The sequence below is a fragment of the Squalius cephalus genome (assembly GCF_949319135.1).
Source record: "Squalius cephalus genome assembly, chromosome: 9".
NCBI classification, from domain to species: Eukaryota; Metazoa; Chordata; class Actinopteri; order Cypriniformes; family Leuciscidae; genus Squalius; species Squalius cephalus.
The window spans coordinates 7,777,840-7,804,713 of NC_137130.1; the positions used below are offsets into that span (position 1 = coordinate 7,777,840).

Sequence of the window (26,874 nt, forward strand, 5' to 3'; positions counted from 1 at the left end):
AAAGAAAATACATTAATTTTATTTATTTAATTTAATTTTTTATTTAATTTTATTTTTGTTGAGAATTTGGATTAAGAAACATCACACTACACCATCAAATTACATATCACACACACACACACACACACACACACACACACACACACACACACACACATTAATTTGATGGCTGTTCTAAGATGAAGTAGTCACCAGTGACACTGAGAAATCAGACTGTGATTCCTGGAAACAATATTTGTAAAAAAGTAATTAATTAATCATTACATTTCTGTTACTTTTCCCTGGACAAAGCATTAAATTGGCCTCAAGACATTAATATAATGTAAAATAATATCAAGACATCTGTTTCCTGGAGTTAAGTATTTTTTTCCTAACAGTGATAATCATCCAGCATATGCTCAGTAATGCAGTGTGGCTGTTGACGAAAACGCGTTTTGCTCCCCTTTGGAACCTCGCGGGCATCCGTAGCATCACTTCCGGAAGACGGCGGGAAAGATGGCAGCCGAGGCAAACGAGTCCAAGACGGTGTTGAATATGAGTCCTACATCCAGAAACGAGGTAGGGACATCATCAATCAACCGCGGTAAAACAGTAGTATGTATGTTTGACTGCGAAAGGCCGTTTAAAGTGGGTTAAGGATATGTTTAGCTGGATTTTACGAGGAAGGCCTGCACACATGGAGCAGGTGGCGCTGCTTTAGTCTGTGTGGGGTCAGTTGTGTGTAACATGGTTATAAACACTGAATAAACACGTATGTCGTTTCATACAGCTACACTCTAGTAATTTATGAGTCCCTTGATTCTCTCTTAGTGAAGTTAGGCTAAGTTCCCTACACTAGTTATTTAAAGAACAAGGTTATAAACCATAACATGTGATCAAGTCACAAAAACATATATTTTTAGACATGTTCTGTGTTTTCTAAAAAATGTTAAGCAACATATAGCCATCTTATTTACTAACTAGGTCGAATTATTTCATATATAGTGGAAATCCATTTGAAAACAATCAGATTATTATTCGTAGACAGTTATGGAAGGGTTTGATGAAATAATTGGTCTTTTAATTTAAATGAATGTTCTCATATTGCAGATTATATTTCATTATGAGAAGATCCATTTATAGGTTATTGTATGTGTGCATGCATACATCCTTATATTTTCCTGGCACTTCTCCATGCAGTGTTTTATTTACTTATGAGTTCATGTCTTTCAAAGCCTTTTGACTTGACAAAACTCACTGTTTGAATGTGAATAAAAACAGACATTGACTGAATTGTCCATATGTGATTAACAAACTACCGAATGCCATTAATTTAATAGCTTGGCACAGACTATGTTAAAGTGTTTATTGTTTTAATTTTGCTTGTTTGTACACTGTTCTTGTAGGGCTCTTAAAAACATCATCAAACTAGGGGTCCACAGTGAGACTATCTAATGTCACATCATGACTGTGTTTGTTCCACAGTAATGAAACACTACAGTGCAAAAGTTTAAGGTTAAGATTTTTGAAATGCGTCTCTAATGCTCATCAAGGCTGCATTTATTTGATTAAAAATTAAAAAAACAGAAATAATAAACTGTAATAAATATTATTTTAAACCGAAATTTATTCCTGTGATGGCAAAGCTAAATTTCCAGCATCATTACTCCAGACATAAGTGTCACATGATCCTTCAGAAATCATTTTAATGTGATAATTTGCTGCTCATGAAACATTTTTTATTATCAGTGTTGAAAACTGCTTATTTTTGTAGAAACTGTGATCGGTTTTTGATATATGGAAAATAAAAAACTGTATTTATTTGAAACATTTTTTTGAAATATTTTGTATGGTTATAGTGTCCTTACTTTCACTTTTGATCGATTGGAATGCATCCTTGCTGAATACAAATATTAATATTTCTTTAAAAATATTTTTTTTTTCATTTGACCATAGAACCCATCCCGTTTGAAGTTCCAGTAGTGTCAGTTACTTTTCAAATGTTCTGTGGTCAGATGAAACAAAAACATTAGCTTTTTGGCAGCAAACACTTAAGATGGGTTTGGTGCACACAGGGATAAAAAAGTACCCCATGTGTAAAATGAAATACTCTGGGCCTAATTTTCTGCCAGAGGTCCTGGACATCTTGTTCAGATACATGGCATCACGGATTCAATCAAATACCAACAGATAAAAAATCTAAACCTGACAGCCTGTGCTAGACATCTTATAACGGAGAACAGGATGGAGGGATTCTGTATGCAGGAATGGTCTCTGATCTCTTGTCAGGTGCTCTCCAAACTCATCAGGCATTATAGGAGACAACTCAGAGCTGTAGGGCAAACATTTTTTCCCAACTTGTTTTGGAGAAAAACATTTATTTCATAATGTGATTTTCCCCCCACTTTCAATTATTTTACTTCAATGAAAGGTTAGATTTTTGCACGTTTTTTAAGTAAAATATCAAAAGGATTAAAAATGCAGATTTATTATAAAAATGCGCTTGTCTGAAGTTTACAATCATTGGTTACCCGTAAGCCAATCACATAACGTTTGGTTATGGCGTGTGTTAACTTCCACTGTAAACACATGTATGATGCGAAAACAAAACCATCGAGCGAAATACCGGAGTGAACGTGGCTGTGAACGACTTTTGCAGATTATGTGAAGTAAATCTACGCATCCACGGTACAATCAGTGTCTACGTCACGGCTCTCAGTCCGCCCTCTGTTCGTTGATTGGCCGGCTGTTTTCAGGCCGGAGGAAAACGGGGAAAACGGTCGCTATCTCAGACTGAGTACAGAAGCGAAATGAAATTGAGCGGAAGTACGAAGTCTGACGTAGTCAGGCTAGGATGAATCAGCATTTTTGAACAAATCTCTTAAATGAATGATTCAATGACAAATACATTTTTTACTGTCACTTGTCACCACCTGCTGGTGTGACGATGTAATCAATAATCAGAGTTGCTTTCAAAAGGTGATTTGCTCTATTTTGATCACTTCCATAGAACTTTTATCACAGTACTTCAGTGATAATATGAATATGCAAGACAGAAATAATGATACTGTATGTGGTTGAAAAGACAACTACACATGACAACTGCTTTCTCTGGGTCAGCAGCGCCACTACAGATTTGAACGTTCCAGTGTGATTTAGTCAAAGGTTTAATAGACATAGCCGAGTCGCTGTCATTTAGGAATGAGATCAAGTGGGTGTTTGAATCGAGATTGCGATCATTTAACGATTAATCGTGCAGCTCTTCTGGCCCTCCAGGAGCAGGATTGGACACCCCTGGTTTAAACCATGATCCAGCTATTGATTCTGTGATTGTTTTTTTTTTTTGTTTTTTTTTCTTATTTACTCCTGCAATAATATCAAGAAAGCTCTTCATTGGCACTGAAAGAAACTCCAGTCAAGCTTTTTTGGGGTTTATACAAAGTGCTGATATGGCTCTCAGTCCGCTCTCTCACTTATTATCCTTTTTTTGATGTCAGACAGGCACTGTGTTTCTGAATGATTTATTCCTCGAGCGCTCAGCATTCTCAGTGTATGTGTAACTCTGAAATACCAGCCTACCTGCTGAATGGCAGATCCATGTTTGAAAGACCAGTTTCCCATAAGCTTGCAGAAATCACTCGAGCCGCCCACTGCGTTCGGCCTGGGATTAGGCTCAGTGGGAACAGATAGGATGTCGAGTGAGACTGTTTTTTTTTGTTGTTGTTGTTTTTTTATGGAGGAAAGCAAGCTCATGGCTATTCTTTGAGTGTCCCGCGTCCGTCTGAGGCCGATGCAGGAACAGCATGAAGAGTTTCGCATTATCAACACCCCCAGAAAACAAATCTGCTTCCTGCCCACAGCCCGTCCTGCTGAAACAGCAAATTGAATTTTGATTGAAACGGTGACAGTGGCAGCTGTCAGTGGCATATTCAGGGAAATCGAATTGAGAGAGCGATGCTTTACGGCTGCTGGGAGAGAGTCATGCCTTTGCTGCAGATCCAGATGTTAGTTCACTGATAGATCGTCTGATTAATTCTCAGTGCTGCTTGTAATTGAAGTTTACCTCTCTACTGCAAAATGCTGTATAACTGTCAGAAGTGTTTTGCATGACCAATTCTGCAGTAAATGCTGTCATTTGATCTTGGTTATTTTGTAAAATAATGCTCGTTTGATATTAACATCTAAGGCTAAGCTATTCTGGTCAAAACTGGACAGTTCTTAAAGGGATAGTTCATCCAAAAAAGAAAATTTTCTTGTTGTTGCAAACTGATATGAATTTCCTTCTTCTGTTAACACAAAAGAATATATTTTGAAGAACGCTGAAACCAGAAAACACTGTAACCCATTAGCATCCATTGTATGGACGGAAAAAAAAGGTTCTCAAAATATCTTCTTTTATGTTTCACAGAAGAAAGAAAGTCATAAATATTTGGAATGATCTGAATGTGAGACAATTGTCAGAATTTCCATTTTTGAGTGAACCATCCCTTTAAATACATTTTGTTTTTATAATGTAGCATTTTGTAATACGCACTTAGTAATAAAGCAAATGTCCATGCAATAAATATCAATACAGAGTTACAGACTGAAAACAATTCACCACAAAGTGCATAGACATGCAAATAAGACATGCATCATGATAATACAAAAATAACATTATGCATTTATGTTAAATAAAACCATACTGGTCCAATAGATAGTACAATTGATTGGCTTGAAGAGTGATCAATATTTTTAAGCTGCAGCTGGGAAAAAATGCAGACCATTCTGCAAATTAAATGTTAATAATTGTATGGCTCTGCCATTTTTTTCACATTTCTTTTTAGCTTTAATTTATTGTAATTTGAGTTTTTCTAATTTGAGTAACTTAAACTTATTTTTTCAGTCAGTTGCTATTGTCTGTTGTCTTTGAGTTTAAGTTTTTTTTTATTTAATTGTAGATTTTTTTTTCAGCTATTTTATATTCAGTTTATAAAATTAAATTTTTATAACAAATTTTATTTTCCCTTTCCATGATTGATCAAATTTCCACAATACCCCATTTAATAATCAGTAGAATAATAGATGGTAATAATATTAGTGTGCAATAATTATGTAGATATTCATCTTAAATAGAGGTGTAAATTGAGTCCAAAATGTTTTCCCATTAGTTCAAACCACATTCAGAATTCATCAGAGGCCATCAACTCAAAATTCATACTCAAGCGGTCACAGGACACATATGCATGTTAATACAAGATGTGAATAGCAATATTTTTCACTTCTTGTCTGATCACCTGAGACAAATGTACAAGGTATAAGCAGGGCTGTACAGTGACACAGATTTTGGGCTTTATTTAGAAATCATTCCTCTGCCATTGTCCTTCTTTTCTAGCACACTGCTACTACTGCACACACACGTACACTTAGACCTACTGTACTTGTACTTTACTGCACTAGTTCTTATTCTATGTCCTCTCTCTTTCTTCCAGCCGCCCAGCCCAGGAGAAATGGAGCCGCGACAGAGAAAGGCCAGCACAAGTTCATCTGAGAATGGAGACAGTGATGGTGATGAACGCAGGAGGGTTGTTGGTGAGCTTGTCCTTTTGATTTTGTTTGGTTCTGTAGCATTCAAGCAATAGTCAAATACTAAGCAGCATTACAACAACATTCTTTATAGTGTTTTTTACCCAAAAAATTACATTTCTGTTGTGTATTCACCTTCATTGTTCTGTAAAACAAGAACAATATGACCCTTTATGACTTTCTTTTTTGTGTGTTTTTGTCCTTACAATGAAAGCCAATGGGGTCTAGAACCACATTACACCCCAATGACTTTCATTATATGGACCAAAAAACAAAGTAATATAGGGTTGGAACAACATAAAAGTGAGTAAATGATGACAGAATTCCTTTTTGGCTGAACTGTCCTTTTAAATCATAATGCCATTGACCCTATATCCTCTGAATATTATGGTTAAAAATAATCCAAAGTTTAGCTCCAGTAGAACAAACCGTACTTCTGATGACCGGAATACTGTTGCCTCAGCACTAAATTGGCACATAAGCCTGCTTGTTACCTCACAGCTGAGACCTACTTCCAACATTCCCTAAGTCAGCACAAGGACAAACACGACGACAAAGTAATGCTTCATTGTAGACGCACCTGTTGTGGGTGAACATGCGGTTTGTGTAGCTAGAGCGTTTCAGTTGATGTGAAAAATGACCTCAAACAAAAGGCTTGTTTATACCAACGACTGTCTTTATCAGATTGAATTGGTCACACTACACTTACTCATGTATATTTATTGAAGGGGAAGAATTGCCTTTATGTGATTGCCTTTAAGTCTTCCATGACTGTAAAGAGTATTTTATTGGAATATCCTGCTTTAAATGATATTAGGCAATGTTTTTATTCAGAAAGTACATTAATGGACATTTTTGAAAAGAAAAAAAAAATATCCAAGGAAAATATTAGTATTTTATTCATCAGCATACCCTGTACGATATTAGTTTTTAGTGTCTAAGGAAATAAAAATGAAATGCATTGCCAGCCAAAATGTCATAATCGTGAAAGTCTTAGATGCGAGCCTTTCCTTTTTGTGATGGATAAGATTCAGAATTGTAAAGATATTTATGCTCATTGTTATGAAATATATTACATTAAATCCTGACATTAGATGTTGGTGTAGAAAACAATGCTACTGTTGAATGACTTTATGTTTGAACCTTTTTGTACCTTTCAAAATTTTGGGGTCAGTATGGGTTTTTGAGTTCGTATGCTTACTAAGGCTGCATGCAGTCATAAATACAGTAAAAACAGTTATGTTGTAAAATATTTTTGCAATTTATAATAAGTGTTTTATTTTAATATATTTTAAAATGTAATTTAGCCTATTCAGCATAATTACTCCAGTCTTCAGTGTCACACAATCCTTCAGAAATCATTCTAATATGCTCAAGACACTTTCATTATTAATATCAATGTCAAAAACGGTTGTGCTGCTTAATATTTATGTGGAAAATGTCATAATTTTTTTCCAGGATTCTTTGATGCATTTATTTAAAAATAATAGACATAATGTTACAAAAGATTCATGTCATTTTTGATAAATTTAATGCATCCTTGCTGAATACAAGTATTCATTTATTTAATAAAATCTTACTGACTCCAAACTTTTGAACGGTAGTGTATGTGTTAATATTATGCTACTATATGCCTCAAGTGTCTCCAAAACCACTCTTCTACGACAATGTCAAGTCAATAATCAGTGTTTTCCCATAGAGGTCTCAGGGCTCATCTGCATCCGGCCTCAAAGTAGCGCTGCAGACGCGTGTAACCTCGCTCCTCCTGCCTCTTTATCTGATCTATTGCTCCCTAGTCTCTGGAGCTCATCACTAACAGTCTCACTTCACTAGCTCTCATAGTCCGTGTTATCATCCATAAAATGCTTTCAATCATCCCTTCTGCTGAGCTGTTGCACATCCAAAATCTGTCCGAGCGAAAGCAACACAAGCATCCTCCAGCCTCCTGAAACTTGCACAAGGATACTTTCCCACGTATGAGTCTAATTTTTATAATTTGTCCTAAAAAAAACCTAGGGGCACGTCACCTATTAGGAAGCTGTGTTATTCAGTGATCAATATGTATAAGGCCAGCACATTTCACATTTGGCATGCAATTTAGTGTGTTCTTTTATCCAACGTAATATTGAAAAACAAAAGCACTAGAGCACTAGATCCGATACATCATTCTTGAGCACTAGATCGTCATATTAGAATGATTTCTGAAGGATCATGTGACACTGAACTGAAGACTGGAGTAATGATGCTGAAAGTGTAGCTTTGTCATCACAGGAATAAATAACATTTGAAAATATATTAAATTTAGGGCTGTATATTACAGTTTTTAATCGTGATTCATCGCACCCTTTTTGTGCTTTACATTAAGAGCGAAGCTGCCGCAGAGATTGAACTCCATATTGGGAAATGTTACCAGCTGTCTGGGAGCCATTTCACACTGCGACTGCAGCAATTACGCATTTCAAGATCATTTAACAATATTCTTCCCATCATTCATTTTTAAACCTCTGCACTGTTGTGATAAGTCATTATCGTAAAATGCCTTCGAAAGAAGAGTGAAAACTGCATTGATAAAAGCTTCACTGTTTTTGTTCTCTTTCTTTGGTGCCTGTGTCTGAACTGACAAAAGGATCTGCAGGAAAACAGCAGGTGTTGAGTCACAGGCCCAGTCGTGAGCTTGGCAGAATGATCTGCTCTTTATTATTATTTCATGGGCTTTTATGCTCCCCGGCACTGATTCAGTGCTCAGTTATTGGATTCTGTTGGTTTGAATGTCACTTCAGATTTGGGAGAATCATCGACTGAATCATTCTTAAATAGAAATGTAAATCAGTCTTTGACTCCAAGCATGGAGTGCGTTTCCCGAACACCGCCATAACTCGCTGCTTAACCACAAAGGTATGATGCATCATTGGAGAAACTGGAGCTTATAGTAGTTTATTATTTGCTCGAGCATGATCGATTTGAGTCCTCATGCCATACTGTAGGATATGAGAGCAGATCGGACAGAGATGATATCGGACAGAGATGATTCGTTCGAACAGAACAATCTAAGACCATAAATGAAGTGGGCACCATCCAGTCGAAGCTACAAACCTTGTGAAGAGATAATCCCAACTAGAGAAACCCCCAGCTAAGTAGTTTATGGCCATGCAAGCTTCAAAGAGATGAGCCTAGCAAAAGGAAGAATGTTGCCAACGTTAGTTATTTTGTAAAAGATGGGTTGGTTCGGAGATGGCACAGTTTGAGCCCCAGAAAGATAATGCCAGAGTTTTTTTTTCTATCCCCAAGACAAAAAGGTTTTAAAGACCTTTGAATGAACTCCTTGATTAAACATGATTACATTCCACAGGAAAAACAAAAGAGATGTTTTTTTGTTTTTTTTTTGTTTTTTTTACATATAAAATGCATCACATCATTCCAAACAATGCTAGACGGACTTATAATCAAACATCATTCGACTGCATAATTCTATTACAACCTATATATGTAAATATGATGCTTAGATCACACACATAATTCACGCAATTATTATAACTTTTGAATGGCTGATTGAAAGGGTGCCTTGTTTGGTGCCAGAGGGTGTGTCTGTTCATAACTCTGAAGATGACTTGAATGAAATCTGTGTAAAATGTATTGTATTCTTATAATAGGAATCATGTCTAAACTGTACACTCTGCTTAGAGCAGGAAGTTAAGAGACCACAGATAACATGTCATTTATGGTGAGAGGAGGAGAAACAGCAATCTCTGAACTAAAGACCGAGTCTAATTGGTCAGACCTCAGGGCTCCAGACTGCGACCAAATGGTCGCATTTTGCGACCAAAATTTGAGAGTGTGCGACTGAATTTTACATCCAGTAAATTTCATCTCGTATAGTGTGTCATAGTGGGCGACAACCGACGTCGCGTCTGCGATGCTTTACGACATCATGACAAAAAGACTAGCATGTTTAATTTTTTAACGGTCCTCCATGACGGGTTCTGTCGTGAGTGAGTGAGTGAGTGTGTGTGTGTGAGTGTGTGTGAGTGTGTGTGAGTGCGTGTATGTGAGTGAGTGAGTGAGTGCGTGTACATATATGTGCGAGTGAATGTGTGTGTGAGACGGCTCGCGATGACTGATCGTAAAGCAACGTGTAGTCTGTCTGACATGTTTCTTGTCCACGACATGACAAGATTTTTAGGAGTCAAAATCGTGTAATCTGACACAGTGACTATCGTAACATACAAAAAAATTGTGTAATCTGAACCAGGCATAACTATAACTATGTTATACTATGGTTATAAAAGTAGCGTACATCTTTTTCCAGCACTTCAAAACTATATCATATTTAAATGTTATTTTTATTGTGTTGACCAAAACATTTTTGTTCATCCTTTAAAGATTGTCTCTATTTATAAAACTGAAAGTTTCAAGAAGTAGGAAAACTCACACTTATTTAAAATTACCATAAAATTTAATTACCATTGTAAACATAGCTGCTGAGGGCACTTATTGGCTATTTTCACTCCCTAATATCTATTTTGTCACTCATTTTGCTTTTGAATTAATATTAAGACATTATGAATGATAATAATTAAAGTTAACTTTATCTTTACACCTCAAATTAAGCTCAGTGCTTTGTCATCCCACAGTGCTACCAAACACTTTCAGTAGAACTTAGTGCCGCTGCCCTCAGATGTTAGTCTGGAGCCTGTGATCTTAAAATAAAACTGCTCCATAATTTCTGTACGTTAAGTCTATTTATTATCAAAGCATTTGTCTGTAATAGTTATTTAGGGGGAAAATGTGAAGGTGTGCCCCTAAATTTTCTGCTTGCGCTCCTAAAATTTTAAGTCAGGGGCTAGCGCTCCTAATAAAAAAAGTTAGTCTGGAGCCCTGGACCTCCTCTGAATCTTAAGACACGAACAAAGCTTTAGATGAGTAGACAAAGACCGCAGAGCAAGATCAGAGAAAATGGGTTCACAGCTTCATTCAAGTCATCTAACTACTCTCGTCTCACTTTTCTTTCTTTTACTTAGTTTTATTTTTTTCCATTGAGTCCTGTGTTCTAAGTTAAGTTTTGCCGCAAAGTTTAGCAACAACCTTTTAACGCCTTAAAAGCTTCAGCCACGAGAAAGACTCCGTATCCCATTTATCCGCCAACACGCCAATGCGATTGGCCCCAAAGACATCAATCCAGACACAACGAGATAGTTACGGCCCGTTTAAGTAAAAGTAGTGATTCTTTCAAATTCCCTATAAATTAATGAATAATTTCCTTTGAGCTAAATTGACCTGTTTCCCTTACAATCCTAACAAGAAACTATGCTTCAAACCACAGATCTAGAGGTGTAGTTCCAACCACACAACTTTTCGATTCCGTTTGTGAATGTTCATTGGCGCTATATTCTTGGGAAACACTGAATTGTTGAACTATGCTGGTAAAGAGAGAACTTTCATGGCTAATTAAGCTTTTGGGAAATGCACCCCTGGGTGGTTTGATGGCATGTGTACCATGCAACAGTAACGGAATACTTGATTTAGAGGACTGTCAGTAATAGTTAAGTGTGGCCAAGAATTGAGGTGTTCTCCTCTCTGACATTCTTTTTAAAAGAAGTTAGACCCTCTTTATCTTTGTTCATTCATCTCTGTGGTTTAATTGGAATGGTGGCAGCTGTCTGAAAACCTGTTCTTAATGTTGTGTAACCCTGAAGCAGGTAGACACGAGGGTAGCTCTGGTTCAGCTCAACCTGAGGGCTCTGGCATCAGAGATGGGAGTCCACGAGCAGGCAGTCCTGTGGCGAGGGCCAGCGGTTCAGACAGCGACAGCAGTGAAGACGACAGTGATGATGGTGTATGGCACAAAATAAGGAGTAGTGTTACGCATATCAAGGTGAGTTACAGTCATACAGCATTTTCCTAATGTTAAAGGAATAGTTCACCCAAAAATGAAAATTAGCCCATGATTTACTCGCCCTCAAGCCATCCTAGGTGTATATGACATTCTTCTTCCAGACGAATACAATCGGAATTATCCATCCATGCATGATAAAAGTGCTCCACACGACTCTTGGGGGGTTAATAAAGGCCTTCTGAAGTGAAGCGATGTGTTAGTGTAAGAAAAATATCCATATTTAAAACTTTATTGACTAAAATATCTAGCTTCTGGCACACGGCCTACGCAGGCCTTTACTGTGCCATACATCAATGACAAGCTTTTATAATCGCAGCCTTTGCTATTTCAAAATCGTGATAAGCCAAATCAGTCTAAGTGCGATTATATGGAAATTGCGATCCATCGTGCAGCCCTAGTTTATATGTACCTTAAACTGTCCTATCCAATTAAAATTTCTATGTGTTTGTTTGTTTCAGCGTGCCTCTGACGATGAGAGCAAAAACAGACAAAGAAGCTCCTCACCTGAGAGGTAAAACTTGTGTTATTCTTGATTTAGGAAAAATCTATGTAGAATTCAGACCTTTCTTAAAAACTTTGCTGTTTTTCTCTATTTCAGGGATGAAAAGAAGTCACAGTCAAGATCCCGCTCTAGATCTCGCTCCAGATCTCGCTCTCCTCAAGAACGTTACGGAAGGGGTCGTAGGTGAGGGGTCCGGGTGATTATATTCTTGACAAATTTGCTGTTGTCTTTTTCATCCAAATGTAAAAAATTGCACCTTTCAGATATGACATTTTCTCCACTATCCTCGCATCAGATCCAGGGAGCGTGAGCGTGATCGAGAACGCTATGGCGATCGGGATCGTTACGAGCGGCGCTCCAGCAGAGAGAGGGATTGGGAACACAGGAGGAGGGGAAGGTCAGCCTCCCCAGACAAAAATGATAAACCTCCCACCGAGCAGCCTCCAGTAAAGAAGAGGAAGGAAGCACTGGACCCCATCCTGACCCGTACCGGTGGGGCCTACATCCCACCGGCCAAACTGCGTATGATGCAGGCTCAGATCACTGACAAGAGCAGGTTGGTTTCAGTTTTTGTAGTTTTAAATTAAATTATTTAATTATTTCAAATTGTCCATTGCAATGAATCAATTCAAAACTCTAAATTATTATTTTGAATCAGCGCATAATGTTTCCTATTAAAATATTTTTGTAAAAATACTCACTATCGTTCAAAAGTTTGGGGTCGGTACGATAAAAAAAAAAAAAAAATTAATACTTCTATTCAGCAAGAATGCATTAATTTGATCAAAAGTGACAGTAAAGACATTTATAATGTTGCAAAAGATTTATATTTCAAATAAATGCTGTTCTTTTGAACTTTCCTTTCATCAAAGATTTCTGAAAAAAAAAAATGTTTCATGGTTTCCACAAAAATATTAAGCAGCACGTCTGTTTCATACATTGCTTGAATATATTAAAACATTATTTTGCTTTGTAATAATATTCCACAATATGACTCTTTTATTGTATTTTTGTTCAAATAAATGTAGTCTTATTGAGCATAAGAGACTTAAACATTAAACAAATCTAACGGACCCCAAACTTTTGACCAGGAGGTTATGTAGGTAAATCTATTTTTTTTACTTTGATTTGTTATTTTAGTGTTTATAAATAAATTATTCATTCAATTTTCCTGGTGTTCTTGTGAAAAACAGTGCGAGAGAAAATAGCTAAATGTTTTTATTAAAGGTGCTGTCACACGCTTTTTAGGCTGAAACATTTTTTTTTTGTCACATACAGCAAACATCTCCTCACTTTCCGCTAGCTATCTGTCCCCTGAACACACTGTAAAAAAACCCGGTCTCTGTAGACAGCCCAGGCTCCACAAACGGCAACAAAAAAAAACTGGCCCAGCCTGGACCACGAAACATAACAAATAGTGTTCCAGCAAATAACTGACAAGAATGATTTGGGGTTGAGGGCTTAGTGCGCATGCACATGAAGGGGGTTGTGTGGAGTGGAGGAGAGAGAAGCATGAAGAGGGAAGTTAGCTAGAGGAGAGATGTCCTAGACAACAACTAACGTTAGAATTATATTCTCTTGAATTTTGATATGGCCAACACACGGCCAAAAAGACGACGTTCCGATGAACAAATAGCAAAGAAAAGTGAAAAGAAGATGGAACACACGGAAGGAAGAGGAAGGGGAGGGGACGGGATGAGGAGGAAGGAGGGTCGAGCATTTTTAACATTTAACATTTTTAGAGCAGATAAATTACTGAAGTATTTATTTAATACTGTCAAAAGGCTGAAAGATATAGAAATATAATTTTTAGGTTTATTGCCCAGCTCTAATGAGGAGTGATCATCAGGTAAGATAGGTGGTCTTTGTTGGTCCATTTTGAACTATATTGATTTTGGAGTCTTTTCAGACATTGTGATAAGAATAGATTGTGATTTATTGATGGTGGGAAACGCATCCACATGAATTCAATGAAGGGGTCGATTAAATTTCCTCATGCTGGGGAATAGAGGTCACCAGCCAGGAAATAAAGAGGTGTCCCTTAGGGATGTGGGATATCTATAGCAGGAGTGGAGTGTGCTTGAGGCAAGACACTGAAAGACAGGTGCTCAAGACAATACATCAGAGATCAGTCTCAAGAGCAGCTAAGGGCAGGAAATTAGATGGGGGGGGGGGGGGGGGGGGGTAGCTGTTCTCTAAGAACCCGAGTACGACTCGCCATCAGCGTTTTCCATGCATGCTGTTTCGTGCTGAAGTACAGACTGGAGAGCAGACAGCGTTGAGGGTTTTGTCCTGCTATTACAGTTGTACAAACTGTGACCTTTAAAATGGTCTATTATGGTGCACTAAAGACACGTATTAGAAATTCAAGATTACCTGCTGTTTTAACAGGCTGAACGTGTCTCCTTCAAGAGATACACCATCATGGGATCAGTGTAGTTGGTTTTTCATCCATTCTTTTCTTTTTAATTTCACAGTTTGGAGTATCAGAGGATGAGCTGGGAAGCCCTGAAGAAATCCATCAATGGTCTGATCAACAAAGTGAACGTTTCCAACATTGCCAACATTATTCAAGAGCTGCTGCAGGAGAATATTGTGAGGGGCAGGTAATGACTACTGTTTTTGTGCTTTACTGATTTATGGCTTTGTTCCTAGTGTGCTGTCTCTACATAGGCAGCGTTTAAAGACGTCATAGGCACAATCCCAGCTTGAAGTCTGTTTCAGAAAGTGGGCAGCATTATGCTACCTCCTAAGATATCTTCATTTGGCCAAATGCTCAATTCCAAAATGCATGTGACAAGTGCAGTGGACAAAACTGAGCTTTTATGCACCTGTAATCTTTTAGCCCTGATGAAGGCCTGTGCGTCAAAACGCGTTGGCGAAATAAAGAGTTATATCTTTTCAGCTCCATTTTCGGACTATTTTGATCGCTCCATTTCATAAGTGTTGCTGGTAGATTCCCAAAGCTTCTTTCGCTTTTCTTCCACACACCTTGCTGATCTTGTGAAGTTGCACCAGAACAGCTACAAAACACTGGTGTGTCTCTCTCCAGGGGTCTTCTGGCCAGGTCTACACTTCAGGCCCAGGCTGCCTCTCCCATTTTCACCCATGTGTACTCTGCTGTGGTGGCCATCATCAACTCCAAGTTTCCTCAGATCGGAGAACTTATCCTCAAGAGACTTATCCTCAATTTCCGAAAAGGTTACAGGAGGAATGATAAAGTAAGCATTTAGGAAGCTGGCTGTGGGTTTCTAAAAAGAGCAGTGATTTAAATAATGTTCTAATTTTTCTTGTATCTTTTCAGCAACAATGTCTCACAGCGTCCAAGTTCGTGGCTCATCTCATCAACCAGAATGTGGTATGTTCTTCTGGAGCTTTAACAGATTTTTGTTTAGCCTGTAGAGTAAGGGTATTTACATGTTCTGTATTATTGTAATTTTTTTTAATTCCTAAGGCCCATGAAGTCCTGTGTCTGGAGATGTTAACCCTGCTGTTGGAAAGACCCACTGATGACAGTGTGGAGGTTGCCATTAGCTTTCTAAAAGAGTGTGGTCTCAAGTTGACAGAGGTCTCTCCCCGAGGCATCAATGGTACATTCTAAACTATTTTTATTAGTTATAAGTATTTAATGGATTTTATCTTACATTATATCTACACTGTCATTTTTTTTTCCAGCCATCTTTGAACGTCTGAGGAACATCTTGCATGAGTCAGAGATAGATAAGCGTGTACAGTACATGATTGAGGTGATGTTTGCCATCAGGAAGGATGGGTTTAAGGACCACCCCATCGTCCCAGAAGGGCTTGACCTAGTGGAGGAGGAGGACCAGTTCACGCACATGCTTCCTCTGGAGGACGAATACAACACAGAGGACATCTTAAGTAAGATCAGCCGCACTTATTCATGCCATTTCAGAGTGTTTAAACCTTTTCCATTTCTTCATATAAGGAGTTGGAATGAATAGATGACTGATTTGAGATTTCAGTTAAAACTGGTTTAAGATGTTTATTTACAACTGATTTTATATTTGGGTATTTTTAGCAGTCTTTTTTTGCTAAATATAACTTAATAAATATTGTTTTTGAGATTTCAATAAAGTACTTCTTTAAAATTCTGTAAACTGTAAATTTGACAGTTTCAGCAACCACTGATTTGAAATTCCAGTAAACTACTGATTGGATTGGATTTCAATAAGTACCGATTTTAGTTTTAAGGAATTCGAATTTAGTTACTGCTGTTCAAAAGTTTGGTGTTGGTAAGATTTTTAGATTTTAGATAAGTCTCTTATGTTCACCAAGGGAGCATTTATTTAGTCGAAAATACAGTAAAAACAGTATTATTGTGAAATATTATTAATATGTAGTGCAATTTATTTAAAGTGCAACTTCCCTTCAGCATCATTACTTCAGTCTACAGTGTCACATGATCCTTCAGAAATCATTCTAATATGCTGATCTGCTTCTCAAGAAATATTTATTATTATTATTAATGTTGAAAACAATTGTGCTACTTAATATTTTTGTGGAAACCATGAAACGTTTTTTCATTATTCTTTGATGAATAGAAATTTCAAAAGAACATCATTTATTTGAAATGGAAATAACATTATAAATGTCTTTACTGTCACTCTTGATCAATTCAATGCATCCCCTCTAAATAAAAGCATTCATTTATTATTGCTTTAAAAAAGTTATTACTGACCCCAAACTTTTGAACTTTAGTGTAGTTTTAATTCTTAACTGTGTTTAAATGCATGCTTCAAGTTTTTTTTAAATTTTATTTCCACTGTTTTTTTTGTTTAAAACCTGTTCTTGCTTTCATCATTGCTACTGAATGTGTCGAGTGAGTAAGATTCACTACCTCACTCACCTAACCTGCCAGGCCTCAATTTCTCATGTTTAGCAGCTAATTACCTTGATACGATCATTATGGATGACTTCCTTCTCTCTAAAGCCACCCACGATGGAATGCATGCTCTCAAAACAGAGGCTGCAGTTCCTGCTCTGTCTGTGTGTAATTGAGGGGTTTGCTCTCTCACTTCTATATATTTAGCCTCTGTCTGTACTCTGTACTGATGTTTACGGATAAGCATCTTTTCTGAGGCTTCTGAGACAAAGTGCACTAATTGAAAATCCATACTAGCAAGCCTTCGGGGAGCATGAACAGCCATTATCACATTAAGCTCTTTTTATGTAATGCGACTAATACACAGCAAATTTTTCTTTATGGGTAATTGCCTCTGATTACATCTCATTGGCACTGACTTAATTGCTGCGAAACGTGTAATTGCAAACAAATGTCTGCTTTACATCAACAATATTCCTTTTGCAGATGTCTTCAAGTTGGATCCCAACTTCCTGGAGAATGAGGAGAAGTACAAAGCAATTAAACGGGGTGAGTTAATGACTCGTTAGCTATACGCATATTCCATTCTTCTCATTACTGCCTATTAAAAGAGATGCCCTCTGATGCACCATCTCTGCTAGCGCATTTGAATTTTAATAGTGTACTAATTGTACAAAAGACAGGAGACAGCCATATGGTACAGGAAGCTGAAATGTTGTCCCTTGATTGCAACTATTGTAGATACTTGTTCTCTGATGCAAAGAGGATTACTCCGTTTACCAGTGGAATCCTTCAGCAGTGGAGGAAGTGTCAGTACATAGTTATGACCTAAGATGCCAACAAGGGACCTGGGCAAAGACCAGAGTGTGTTTGTTACGCTTGTCACTTTTTCCTAAAGTCAAATTCAAATGAATGATGAAATTTTAACTGATAGAGACTTAGACAGCACTGGAGTTCTCTACAGTAATGCAACTTGTCTGGCTCTGTATTAAAGACAAATAAACTATCGGCATGAAATCTGGTGTACTTTACAGCTTATTCTGGCCCAGAACCATTCAGTTAGTTTGGAAGACCAAGGCTTTTTTTGTTAGATAAAAACAAAGTAGTTCGCAAAAACAAACTATACTGAGGTATAAATGTGCAGTCAGTTTGAATGAAACCTAAACAGAAATGCAGTTTTTTTTTTTTCGTGGTTTCAATGCCTGATGATCTGATGTAATTCATATCCATAGTGAATGAATGGAAACTAAATACAAATGTATATAAAAAAATATTTTCAAAATTACCAATGAAATGAAAGCTATTTATGCACCATTAAAATTAAAACACAATTGAAATTGTAAAGCTAAATACAAAGTGAAACTAGTAACCCTGTGTCTGACCAACATATGAAGTTACCAACTACAGTTTGTTGTGTTTTTGTGTGTTTAATAATTAAAAACGTTTAAATTATTTTAAAGATTATACTTTTTTTTTATTTTATTATTTTTTTTTTTATTAAAAATGTAATTAATCTGTCTTGTTTTCATACCTCAGAAATTCTTGACGAAGGAAGCAGCGATTCTGGCGATGACGCTGGCGGCAGTGGAGATGAAGACGATGAGGAGGAAGATGAAGAGGAGGCAGCTGGAGAAGGTATTCATTTTAAATATTCATGCTTTACTATATACTTTGAGAAAAATGGGCACAACTGTATTAATATTCACTGTTACTATATGACACTGAATACTATATGTGGTAGTGGTGCGGTAGTGGTGCTATCCTCTCATTGGTCTGAGTTCTAATGCGAGTGCGGGTGTTTGGGGACAATGCTTTGCATTAGTTCCCCTAGATAATCCTGCTTATGTGGTCCCTTGGGGTCCTTGTGTTGAGGAAAACTGCATAAAACACTATGGCCATCAGGAGACTGCCTGTTCCAGAGTGTAGCACATTGTTTCAGGCATTAAAGGGATCTTTTTTTTTTTTTTTCTCCCTAAGGTCCACTAACAATGTTTCTTGCATTTAAAACAGTCATAATTTAGTTTTAGGCCAGAAATATGCTCTACGGAAGAATGCAGATGCTTGGGCAATCCAGTGTCCTGTTAAACATTTACATTATTGTGCCAGTAACAAACCTCAGTACGCAAGTGGCTGATGGTTACTTTTAGATGCTATAAACATGTAGACGTCAAAAAGATTCTCTTCAAACTGTCATGAAAGTAGCTGATCTGACTATGAAAACTGACCATATTAAGGCAGGGGTGTCCAAATTTCTTTAAAAAGAGGCTAAATTTGTCATTGTGGACACAATTTTGAATATTTATTTGTCATTATTTGTATAAAATTTTATATTATATAAAAATTAATAGTATTATTTGTTTTAATTTTCATTAATAGAACTAATTTAATTTTCATTAAAAAAAACAATAACATCTGTAAAATTTTAAAGGGTAGCATTTAAATATTTTTACTGAGTTAGAACTCTAAAATGAACAACATTGTTCCTATGGTAGGCCTATCTAGAATGGCTTTATGGTATTTAGTCTGTTAACACATTTAGTATAGATACAAAAGCACAAAACTATATTTTAACAAAAGTTTCTGTTGCCATATATTTCATTATAAGGCCTACTCCCTTAATATTTAATACATGTCTACATAATTAATAAAATGTTATATGATTATCCCACATTTCTGCCACTATACCGTGTTTACTGTTAGTGTTACTACAGTAAATCCATAAATGTTTGTGATTTGTGGACTGTTTTCCAGTTTTCCAGTGTTGTTCAGAATGTCAGCACTGGTTTCATCTGGCTTTAAACTAGTTTAAATCACCAAGACATTTATGTTTGTATCAGAGACCTCTGCACATTCGAATGCTCCTCACTGGATCCCACTGCACTGTTTACTGGTCGTGTGATCGAGATGGTCAGAGAGAAAAAGCATTTGTTCTGAGCTCATGCTGCGCTGTATTTTAAGCAGAGGTAATAAATGGTGTGGCGCATTTAATGTTTCTCATAAGCAACAGAAATGGCAACGCTTATCAGTTATCAAATGTTGTTTCACTCACAGTTTACTGCGTCACCTTGCCTAAAATCTAGTGCTGTCACCTTTTGTTGACTGTGAAACTGCATGATTTGCCACATATAATGTATTGTGATAGACAAGCTGCGGGCCATTTGAAATTTATAATAATTGGATTTTTTTTTATTAAAGTGCTACAATATTTATTACTTTGAGATGTGTAGTATTTCAGTTTAAATTGACTATGTTGGTAAATTTAAATTCGGTTCAAATATATATTCCCCCCCACCCCCCCTCGCCACAAAATAAAGGAAAATGACAGAACACATCATCGAGCACCACTCTTGTTTTTAGATGTTCCTGAATGTGTCACTTCTGTAGGATGTCTCGTTGATTATAATTTAAGGGCTCAAGTACTCCCTGTCATTGAGGGCAGACAGTGTAAGCTCTCTGCTGTTCTTTAGTTTTGTTCTTGTGATCAGATGAGCTTAGCTCTCTTAATTGCTTCTTCAAAAAAGGCTTTGAGCCTGTGAATTAAAATCACTCTGCAAAGAACAAGTACTATTGACCTCTGGAGGGAGACATATCATATGACAAAATCTTCAGCCAGACAGTTTTATCTTTTTGGCTCTCTTTTCTGTTTTTCTTCTCTTTATTTAGAACAAGAAAAAGTCACCATTTTCGACCAGACAGAGGTGAACTTGGTCGCGTTCCGTCGAACGATTTACCTCGCTATCCAGTCAAGGTGAGTGTGTATGGTGCGTCATGTGATCCAGTGATACTCTGTCGTGTCTTCCTTGCTTCCGTCAGCAGAATGGGAGCAGCTCTAAAAGCCACCAGAAATAGTATGTGCAAAGGCTTGTTTTGGCTGGAACTGAAAAACAGCCTACATTTGAGATCCCATGTGCAAGAGATGAGGCTGTTTTTTCTTGTTTTTTGAGACCAAAGCCCCTGAGGGCCCCAGCATGCAGATTAAATTAATAACGTTTCAGATTAGTTGTTTTTAATTGAATTTTGCCGGCACAGAGCAGCAGAAGTGCCATCACAGATCAGAAATTGCTATGGTGAAAGACTTCAAAATTAGATATCCTTTGATATCAAGAGTGTTTGAAAATTGTTTAAACAACAATTCAGGGGCTGATTGACTGTAAGAGGAAGGCAGCATGAGTCTATTTCCCTTGGCGTCACAGGACCGTTTCACAGTATGATTGTCCTCATGGGTATGGAGCTGAAGTTTATTTAATATATATCTTGATATTGGAATTTGGGTTGTTGATGCATAACATGTCCATGAGCTCTTTTTTTATCATCAAAAATCAGTTGGTAATATGAATTTAAGGTATTTAGACATTTCTTTTGAATGTATAAGGACAAGTGTGTTTTAGTTTCTGTTCACATTTTTGCCCTGTTATGTTATGTTTACGCCTACATTTTTATAAGCGCAAATATTCCATGTAGTCTCTCAATTCATTGTTTTAATGATTATAAAAGAATTGGCCAAATCTTGTTTAACATAGTTATTGCACAACTATATATACATAAAGTATAAATGTAGCAATATTAGTGTTGTCAAAAATTTTGATATTTCAATGCATCAATACTGAAATATCTGAAACGGTTCCAATACTCCTTTTCTGCAGTATCGATACACCTGATACCAGCTTCACGTTCTCACTCTCTCCGATAACGAATTGACACACACCTGCCTCCAGTCACTCCCTTGTCTCATTCGCTCTGTTTGAATAGTGCTTGTATTACACATCATTTTACTCATTCTCGCTTGTTTCATGTTCAGATCAAAACCGCGTGCACCACTGATCTATATGTGGCGCTCTCATAAAGCCGCCTTTCAAACAGCTTGCGAGAACCAAATTGATTTCTTTTTCATGACTTATTGCACTCAAAGACATACAAAATGTCAACTCTTGGTGAGTTTTCAAGTAAACGCAGTCAGTTTTAGAACGTAAATAGTTGGGAGAAAATGCATGTTGTGTAACAGTATATTGAATCCGTGCATAAGCTCTTAAAGTCACAGCAGCTCAAGTTTCTCATTCCTAAATGAAAACGATTCGGCTGTCTATTAAACCTTTGACTAAATCACACTGGAACATTCAGATCTGCGTTCACGCTGCCGCTGATCCAGAGAAATCACTTCATAAATATTCATATCACAGAAGAACTGGGAGAAAAGTTTATACAGTGCTATGCATAAGTTTAGACACCCATACTAAAGTTGACTAAAAAGAGGAATAAAAAATCATCTTTTGGAAACTGAACTTATTGCCTTAATTTAAAAAATTAGGAAAAATCCAACCTTTAAGGACACCAATTTTCTTTGTGAATGAATAATGTATCATAAATAAATAAATGTTCTTCCTTAAAATACAGGGTGCATAAGTTTGGACACCCCTATGTTAAATTCCCATAGAGGCAGGCAGATTTTTATTTTTAAGTATTTTTTTTTATTTTATTTTTAGGATACTATGCATCCTGATAAAGTTCCCTTGGCCTTTGGAATTAAAATAGCCCCACATCATCACATAGCCTTCACCATACCTAGAGATTGGCATGGTTTTATTTCAGTTAGCCTAATAGCTAGTTTGATTTGCATTGAGAGATGATCTTATGGAAAGTACCCCATGCCAATCTCTAGGTATGGTGAAGGCTATGTGATGATGTGGGGCTATTTTAATTCCAAAGGCCAAGGGAACTTTATCAGAATGCATAGTATCCTAAAAATAAAAAAATAAAAAATACTTAAAAATAAAAATCTGCCTGCCTCTATGGGAATTTAACATAGGGGTGTCCAAACTTATGCACCCTGTATTTTAAGGAAGAACATTTATTTATTTACGATACATTATTCATTCACAAAGAAAATTGGTGTCCTTAAAGGTTGGATTTTTCCTAATTTTTTAAATTAAGGCATTAAGTTCAATTTCCAAAAGATGATTTTTTATTCCTCTTTTTAGCCAACTTTAGCATGGATGTCTAAACTTATGCATAGCACTGTAATTCTGATATAAACACTGATGTCTACGGTAGCAATCAAAATAGAGCAAATCCTTTAAAAAGTGACTTGGCAATTGCATCAAGTGACTTATATAGTTAGTTATATAGAAAATATAGTTGTCATTGAATCGTTCGTTCAAGAGATTCGTTCAAAAACCCTGATTCATCCAGTAATGAAACAAGTGAAGTATTTATGAGTGAGTCATTGAATCATTTATTCAAATCGATAAAAATAAAAAAAGTAATTTAAATTAATTAAAATGGACTGCAGCAATTAACATTTTGTCAGAACCTCTTGTAAATTACATGTTAAAATATTTTGTTTAGACTGTTGACTGTTCACAATCGTGGGAGAATCGTGATCTCTATTTGAAACAAAAATTGTGATTGTGAATTTATCCAGAATTGTGCAGCTCTACTTTATTCTATTGTATTTATTTGTGTTATCGTTTGGAATTTTTTTATTTGCTCTTTATTACTCAGTTTACTATCGAAAATGTAATCGAAAATCTATATTTTTCATGGTATATTATCGAAGTTTGAAATTCCAGTATTGTGACAACACTAAGCAATATAGGTGCAATATTTCATCAAATGAGGAACGAATAATATTTAATTGAAAATAAATATCAATATTTCATCAAATGAGGCCCACGGAAGAATATTTAATTTTTTTATAAATAATTTTACTTTTGTATATTTTTCCTTAAACATTAATAATTAACACACAAAGACATGAGCGTTTATAATCATGCGTTTTAAAGTATGATGTGAGTGAAGTTTTTAATCAGAGTTTGAAATAGTCTCACAGAGTCTTGTGAATGTTTATAGTGTGCATTTTAAATTGACACAAGAAAATTGTTGAATCAGAGTTTGGACAGTTTCAACTGATTCATGTAAATGAATTGAACTTACAAACTGCTATTTTTGCCACTGAAGTTTAAATAACATCTAGCACAACATCTGACTTCACACTCTCTCTAAATTGTGAGTCTTGACAGGGAACGTTTGTGAAACTAGCCTAATGACCCTTAAGGAAACTTAATGGTTGAATACAAAGTTGAATTCAACATGAATATTCATGTATCCTTAGCAGGCACCAGGTCACACTCCGATGCGAGTGTGTTTATGGCCCTGGACTCCCAGGCAGCCTCACAGCTTCCCTTTTCCACTTCTATTGACCTGAAGCTTTGAAAAAGGCTTCCCACATGGAGAATGTTTGAAAGTACTAAACCTTTCAGCGCCTCGAGGCTGCCGAGCACTCGTAGGTCAAAGATGCAGCGGAGGCTGTTTTTGGATTAAGATCTTAGCGGTCGAAAACAGGTTTTGAATGCATACGAGCTTCATTTAACCTGTTTTTTTGTTAAGTCACTCTGTATTTGATCACAAATGTACGGCACCACATCAAACATAATGTGCGGCTGTGATGAGGCTTCATTCGTTTAGTTTCTGTATATGTAACAAATCTTTAAATATTATACCAGCTGGGTGTCGACTGGCTTCCCTAATGTGTTTAAACTTGCCCGCTGGCAGCTGGATTGACCTCTTAAAACAAACCTGGTGTCTGCAGAAAGACAGCAGAGACAAAAAAGAGAGGCACTACAATGGTTCTCACTTTCCCTTTCTACAAACTGCCTTTGAGGTCGGGATGAAACTGATTTGGCCCACAAATCTCGTGTATGGACAGGAAAAAGTATGACCCATCAGGGAATTAGATTAGGTCAGCTATTTTTCTGTTGAAATCTAGTGTATTCGTTTTGTGGCACGACCCTGTAATTCCCATAGTGAGGTTTTCTTTCTTGTTATATAGAGAAGAGAGGAAATGATGGAAAGAGTAGAGAACAACCTCTGTAAGTTTGGCCATTTTAACATTTTTTTTATAATCTACCGTTGAAACATTTGGGGTCAGTGAGTTTTTTTTTATTTTTTTTTATTTTTTATTAATGCTTTTATTTAACATGGATTCATTAATTTGTTCAAAATATTTGATGCTCAGGAAACATTTCTTATTATTAGCAATGCTGAAAACAGTTGTGCTGCTTAATATTTTTGAGAAAAACATACTTTTTTTCAGGATGTTTTAATGAATAGAAAGTCCTTAAAGCTGCATTGTGTCATATTTAGGAGGATCTGTTGACAGAAATGCAATATCATATACATAACTATGTTTTCAGTGGTGTATAAAGACCTTACATAATGAACCGTTATGTTTTTATTACCTTAGAATTAGCCATTTCTATCTACGTACTCGCACGACATGAGGGTGATTGTGTTGACAGTGTTGTTTGATTCAGTTGTGTGCGGTGTATAGTGCTGTGCTCACTGTGTCCTGCTGAACAGTCCTGTCTTTCGGGTTGATGTGAATAGGGACTGTGTTGAGTGACATTTATATGGATTTTGTCCTAGGGGCGAACAGTGCACCATGGGACCTGTAGTGTCAAGTCTAGCCACCACGTCTCTCTCTTTTTGGCTGCCCTTGCCCTTTGAAGTGGTCTTGGCACAGCATTCAAATAGTAAAGAAGAAGAGTAAACTTTATTTAGAACAGAAATAAAATTGTCAGAGATTCTAGTTTGGTCAGACTTAACCACGCTTCCACTCTGTAAACTAAAGCATTTAGCTGAGTTTGTTTCTCATGCTGTTTTGGTTTGTGTACAGGGGAGATTAGTATCTGCGGGCATCACATGACTGTGTTCGTCAGCAGTTTGTGAAACTAACTGATAGATGCAGAATTCTGGCAGCAATGTCTAAAAGAGATGTGAGGCTCATGACCACTGACAGCATTGAAAGACTTTGATCTAAACAACAATTTAATTAAAATGCCAGTATGGAGTCATTGAGAACATTGAGAACATAATGAGTTTAGCACATACATGACATTTTTATTTTGTTTATTTTCTTGTCATCTTGAGTGATGCTTTATAAACAAATGGTCAAAAATGTGTTCGATTTCAATTCGATACCGATTCAGTTCTATTCGACTCGATATTGATTAATTTATAGATACCTCAGGTACAGTGCATGGTCAATTTTGTATTATATTGAAGGTTAAAATCAACTGATTTGTATACAAACACTTTAATTACACACAAGGAAGTTTTAATAAATTTTTAATTACCTAATTATTTCTACTCCAATTTTTTTTTTTTAAATATCAGCATTTAAATGATGGCTGTCATAACTTGATGGATTCATTACAAACATATATTAAATGTTGAAGGAAAAAAAAAATGTAATATGATGCATATGTTTAGCTAAATGCTCCTCTCTAGAGTTTATTTTTCTAGCTGACTATTGAGTTTATGGTGACTGAATGACTTTTCTGAGGCAAATGTAAAGCTTTTTTATTGACGTCTTTCCGCAGTTGAAACACTGACTGAACGATTGTATGAGACATGATATGGATTTCGTTCAGTTGTTCTGTATCCTTTAACACCTTTTGATGTTCATTCATGTTTGTTTCATGCTGTAACAAGTAGTAAAGCGGAAGATATGGTCAGTTCACTTCACGCATGCTGCCTCTTTGCTTGGTCTAAGCCGGTAACAGCGATCTGTCATGCCACATTAAACAGCCAAAACTGAATTTATAGTTTGAATTTCATAATAAAATGGACAGAATTTTAAATCTGAGACTTTTTCACATCAAAAGTAACAACACAAAGGCTAGTGCTATCTATTGGATGGGATGCAGGCTACATTAGTTTTTATTTAATAAACTTAAAACAGCATAGACTGGAAGATTAATTCTTGGGATTTAGGAATTGATATCGGTTCATAAATTGAGAAACCAATCATTTTCAAACCACACACATATATTTGTATATTATATTTTCTCTATCATCACTTTTTTTTATACTGCAAATGCACAGCTCAGCTACAATCTGTCTTTATTCATGCTGCTACAGATCCAGCAGCTCCACTGTAAACATTGACCCAAAATGTGTCCAAATATGCTTCAAAGCGATAGAATCTTGGGCTGACCTTAAATGAAGTACTGGAGAGCCAACACAATCCCAGGACAGGCAAAAGGGTCTGCCTGCTTAAGATAGAAAGCCTCAATTCTCCTTAGAGTGAAC

The 26,874-nt window shown here is 36.5% G+C and overlaps 1 protein-coding gene across 2 annotated transcripts in view; it reads left to right on the forward strand.

The window, feature by feature from the left end:
• Positions 1 to 425: 425 nt before the first annotated feature.
• The window catches only part of cwc22 (CWC22 spliceosome associated protein homolog), a 45,128-nt gene continuing 18,679 nt past the window's right edge, over positions 426 to 26,874 (forward strand). The window contains exons 1-14 of one of the 2 annotated variants that reach the window (XM_079881709.1): positions 426 to 558; positions 5,451 to 5,550; positions 11,241 to 11,416; positions 11,896 to 11,948; positions 12,036 to 12,122; positions 12,235 to 12,495; positions 14,417 to 14,545; positions 14,992 to 15,160; positions 15,244 to 15,297; positions 15,394 to 15,529; positions 15,615 to 15,821; positions 17,272 to 17,334; positions 18,322 to 18,420; positions 20,449 to 20,533. In XM_079881709.1, the coding sequence (XP_079737835.1) occupies positions 496 to 558; positions 5,451 to 5,550; positions 11,241 to 11,416; positions 11,896 to 11,948; positions 12,036 to 12,122; positions 12,235 to 12,495; positions 14,417 to 14,545; positions 14,992 to 15,160; positions 15,244 to 15,297; positions 15,394 to 15,529; positions 15,615 to 15,821; positions 17,272 to 17,334; positions 18,322 to 18,420; positions 20,449 to 20,533 (1,682 nt within the window). In that variant the 5' untranslated portion in view covers positions 426 to 495. Of the gene's footprint in view, positions 559 to 5,450; positions 5,551 to 11,237; positions 11,417 to 11,895; positions 11,949 to 12,035; positions 12,123 to 12,234; positions 12,496 to 14,416; positions 14,546 to 14,991; positions 15,161 to 15,243; positions 15,298 to 15,393; positions 15,530 to 15,614; positions 15,822 to 17,271; positions 17,335 to 18,321; positions 18,421 to 20,448; positions 20,534 to 26,874 lie in introns of both variants that reach the window. The other variant, XM_079881708.1, reaches the window with a different exon arrangement.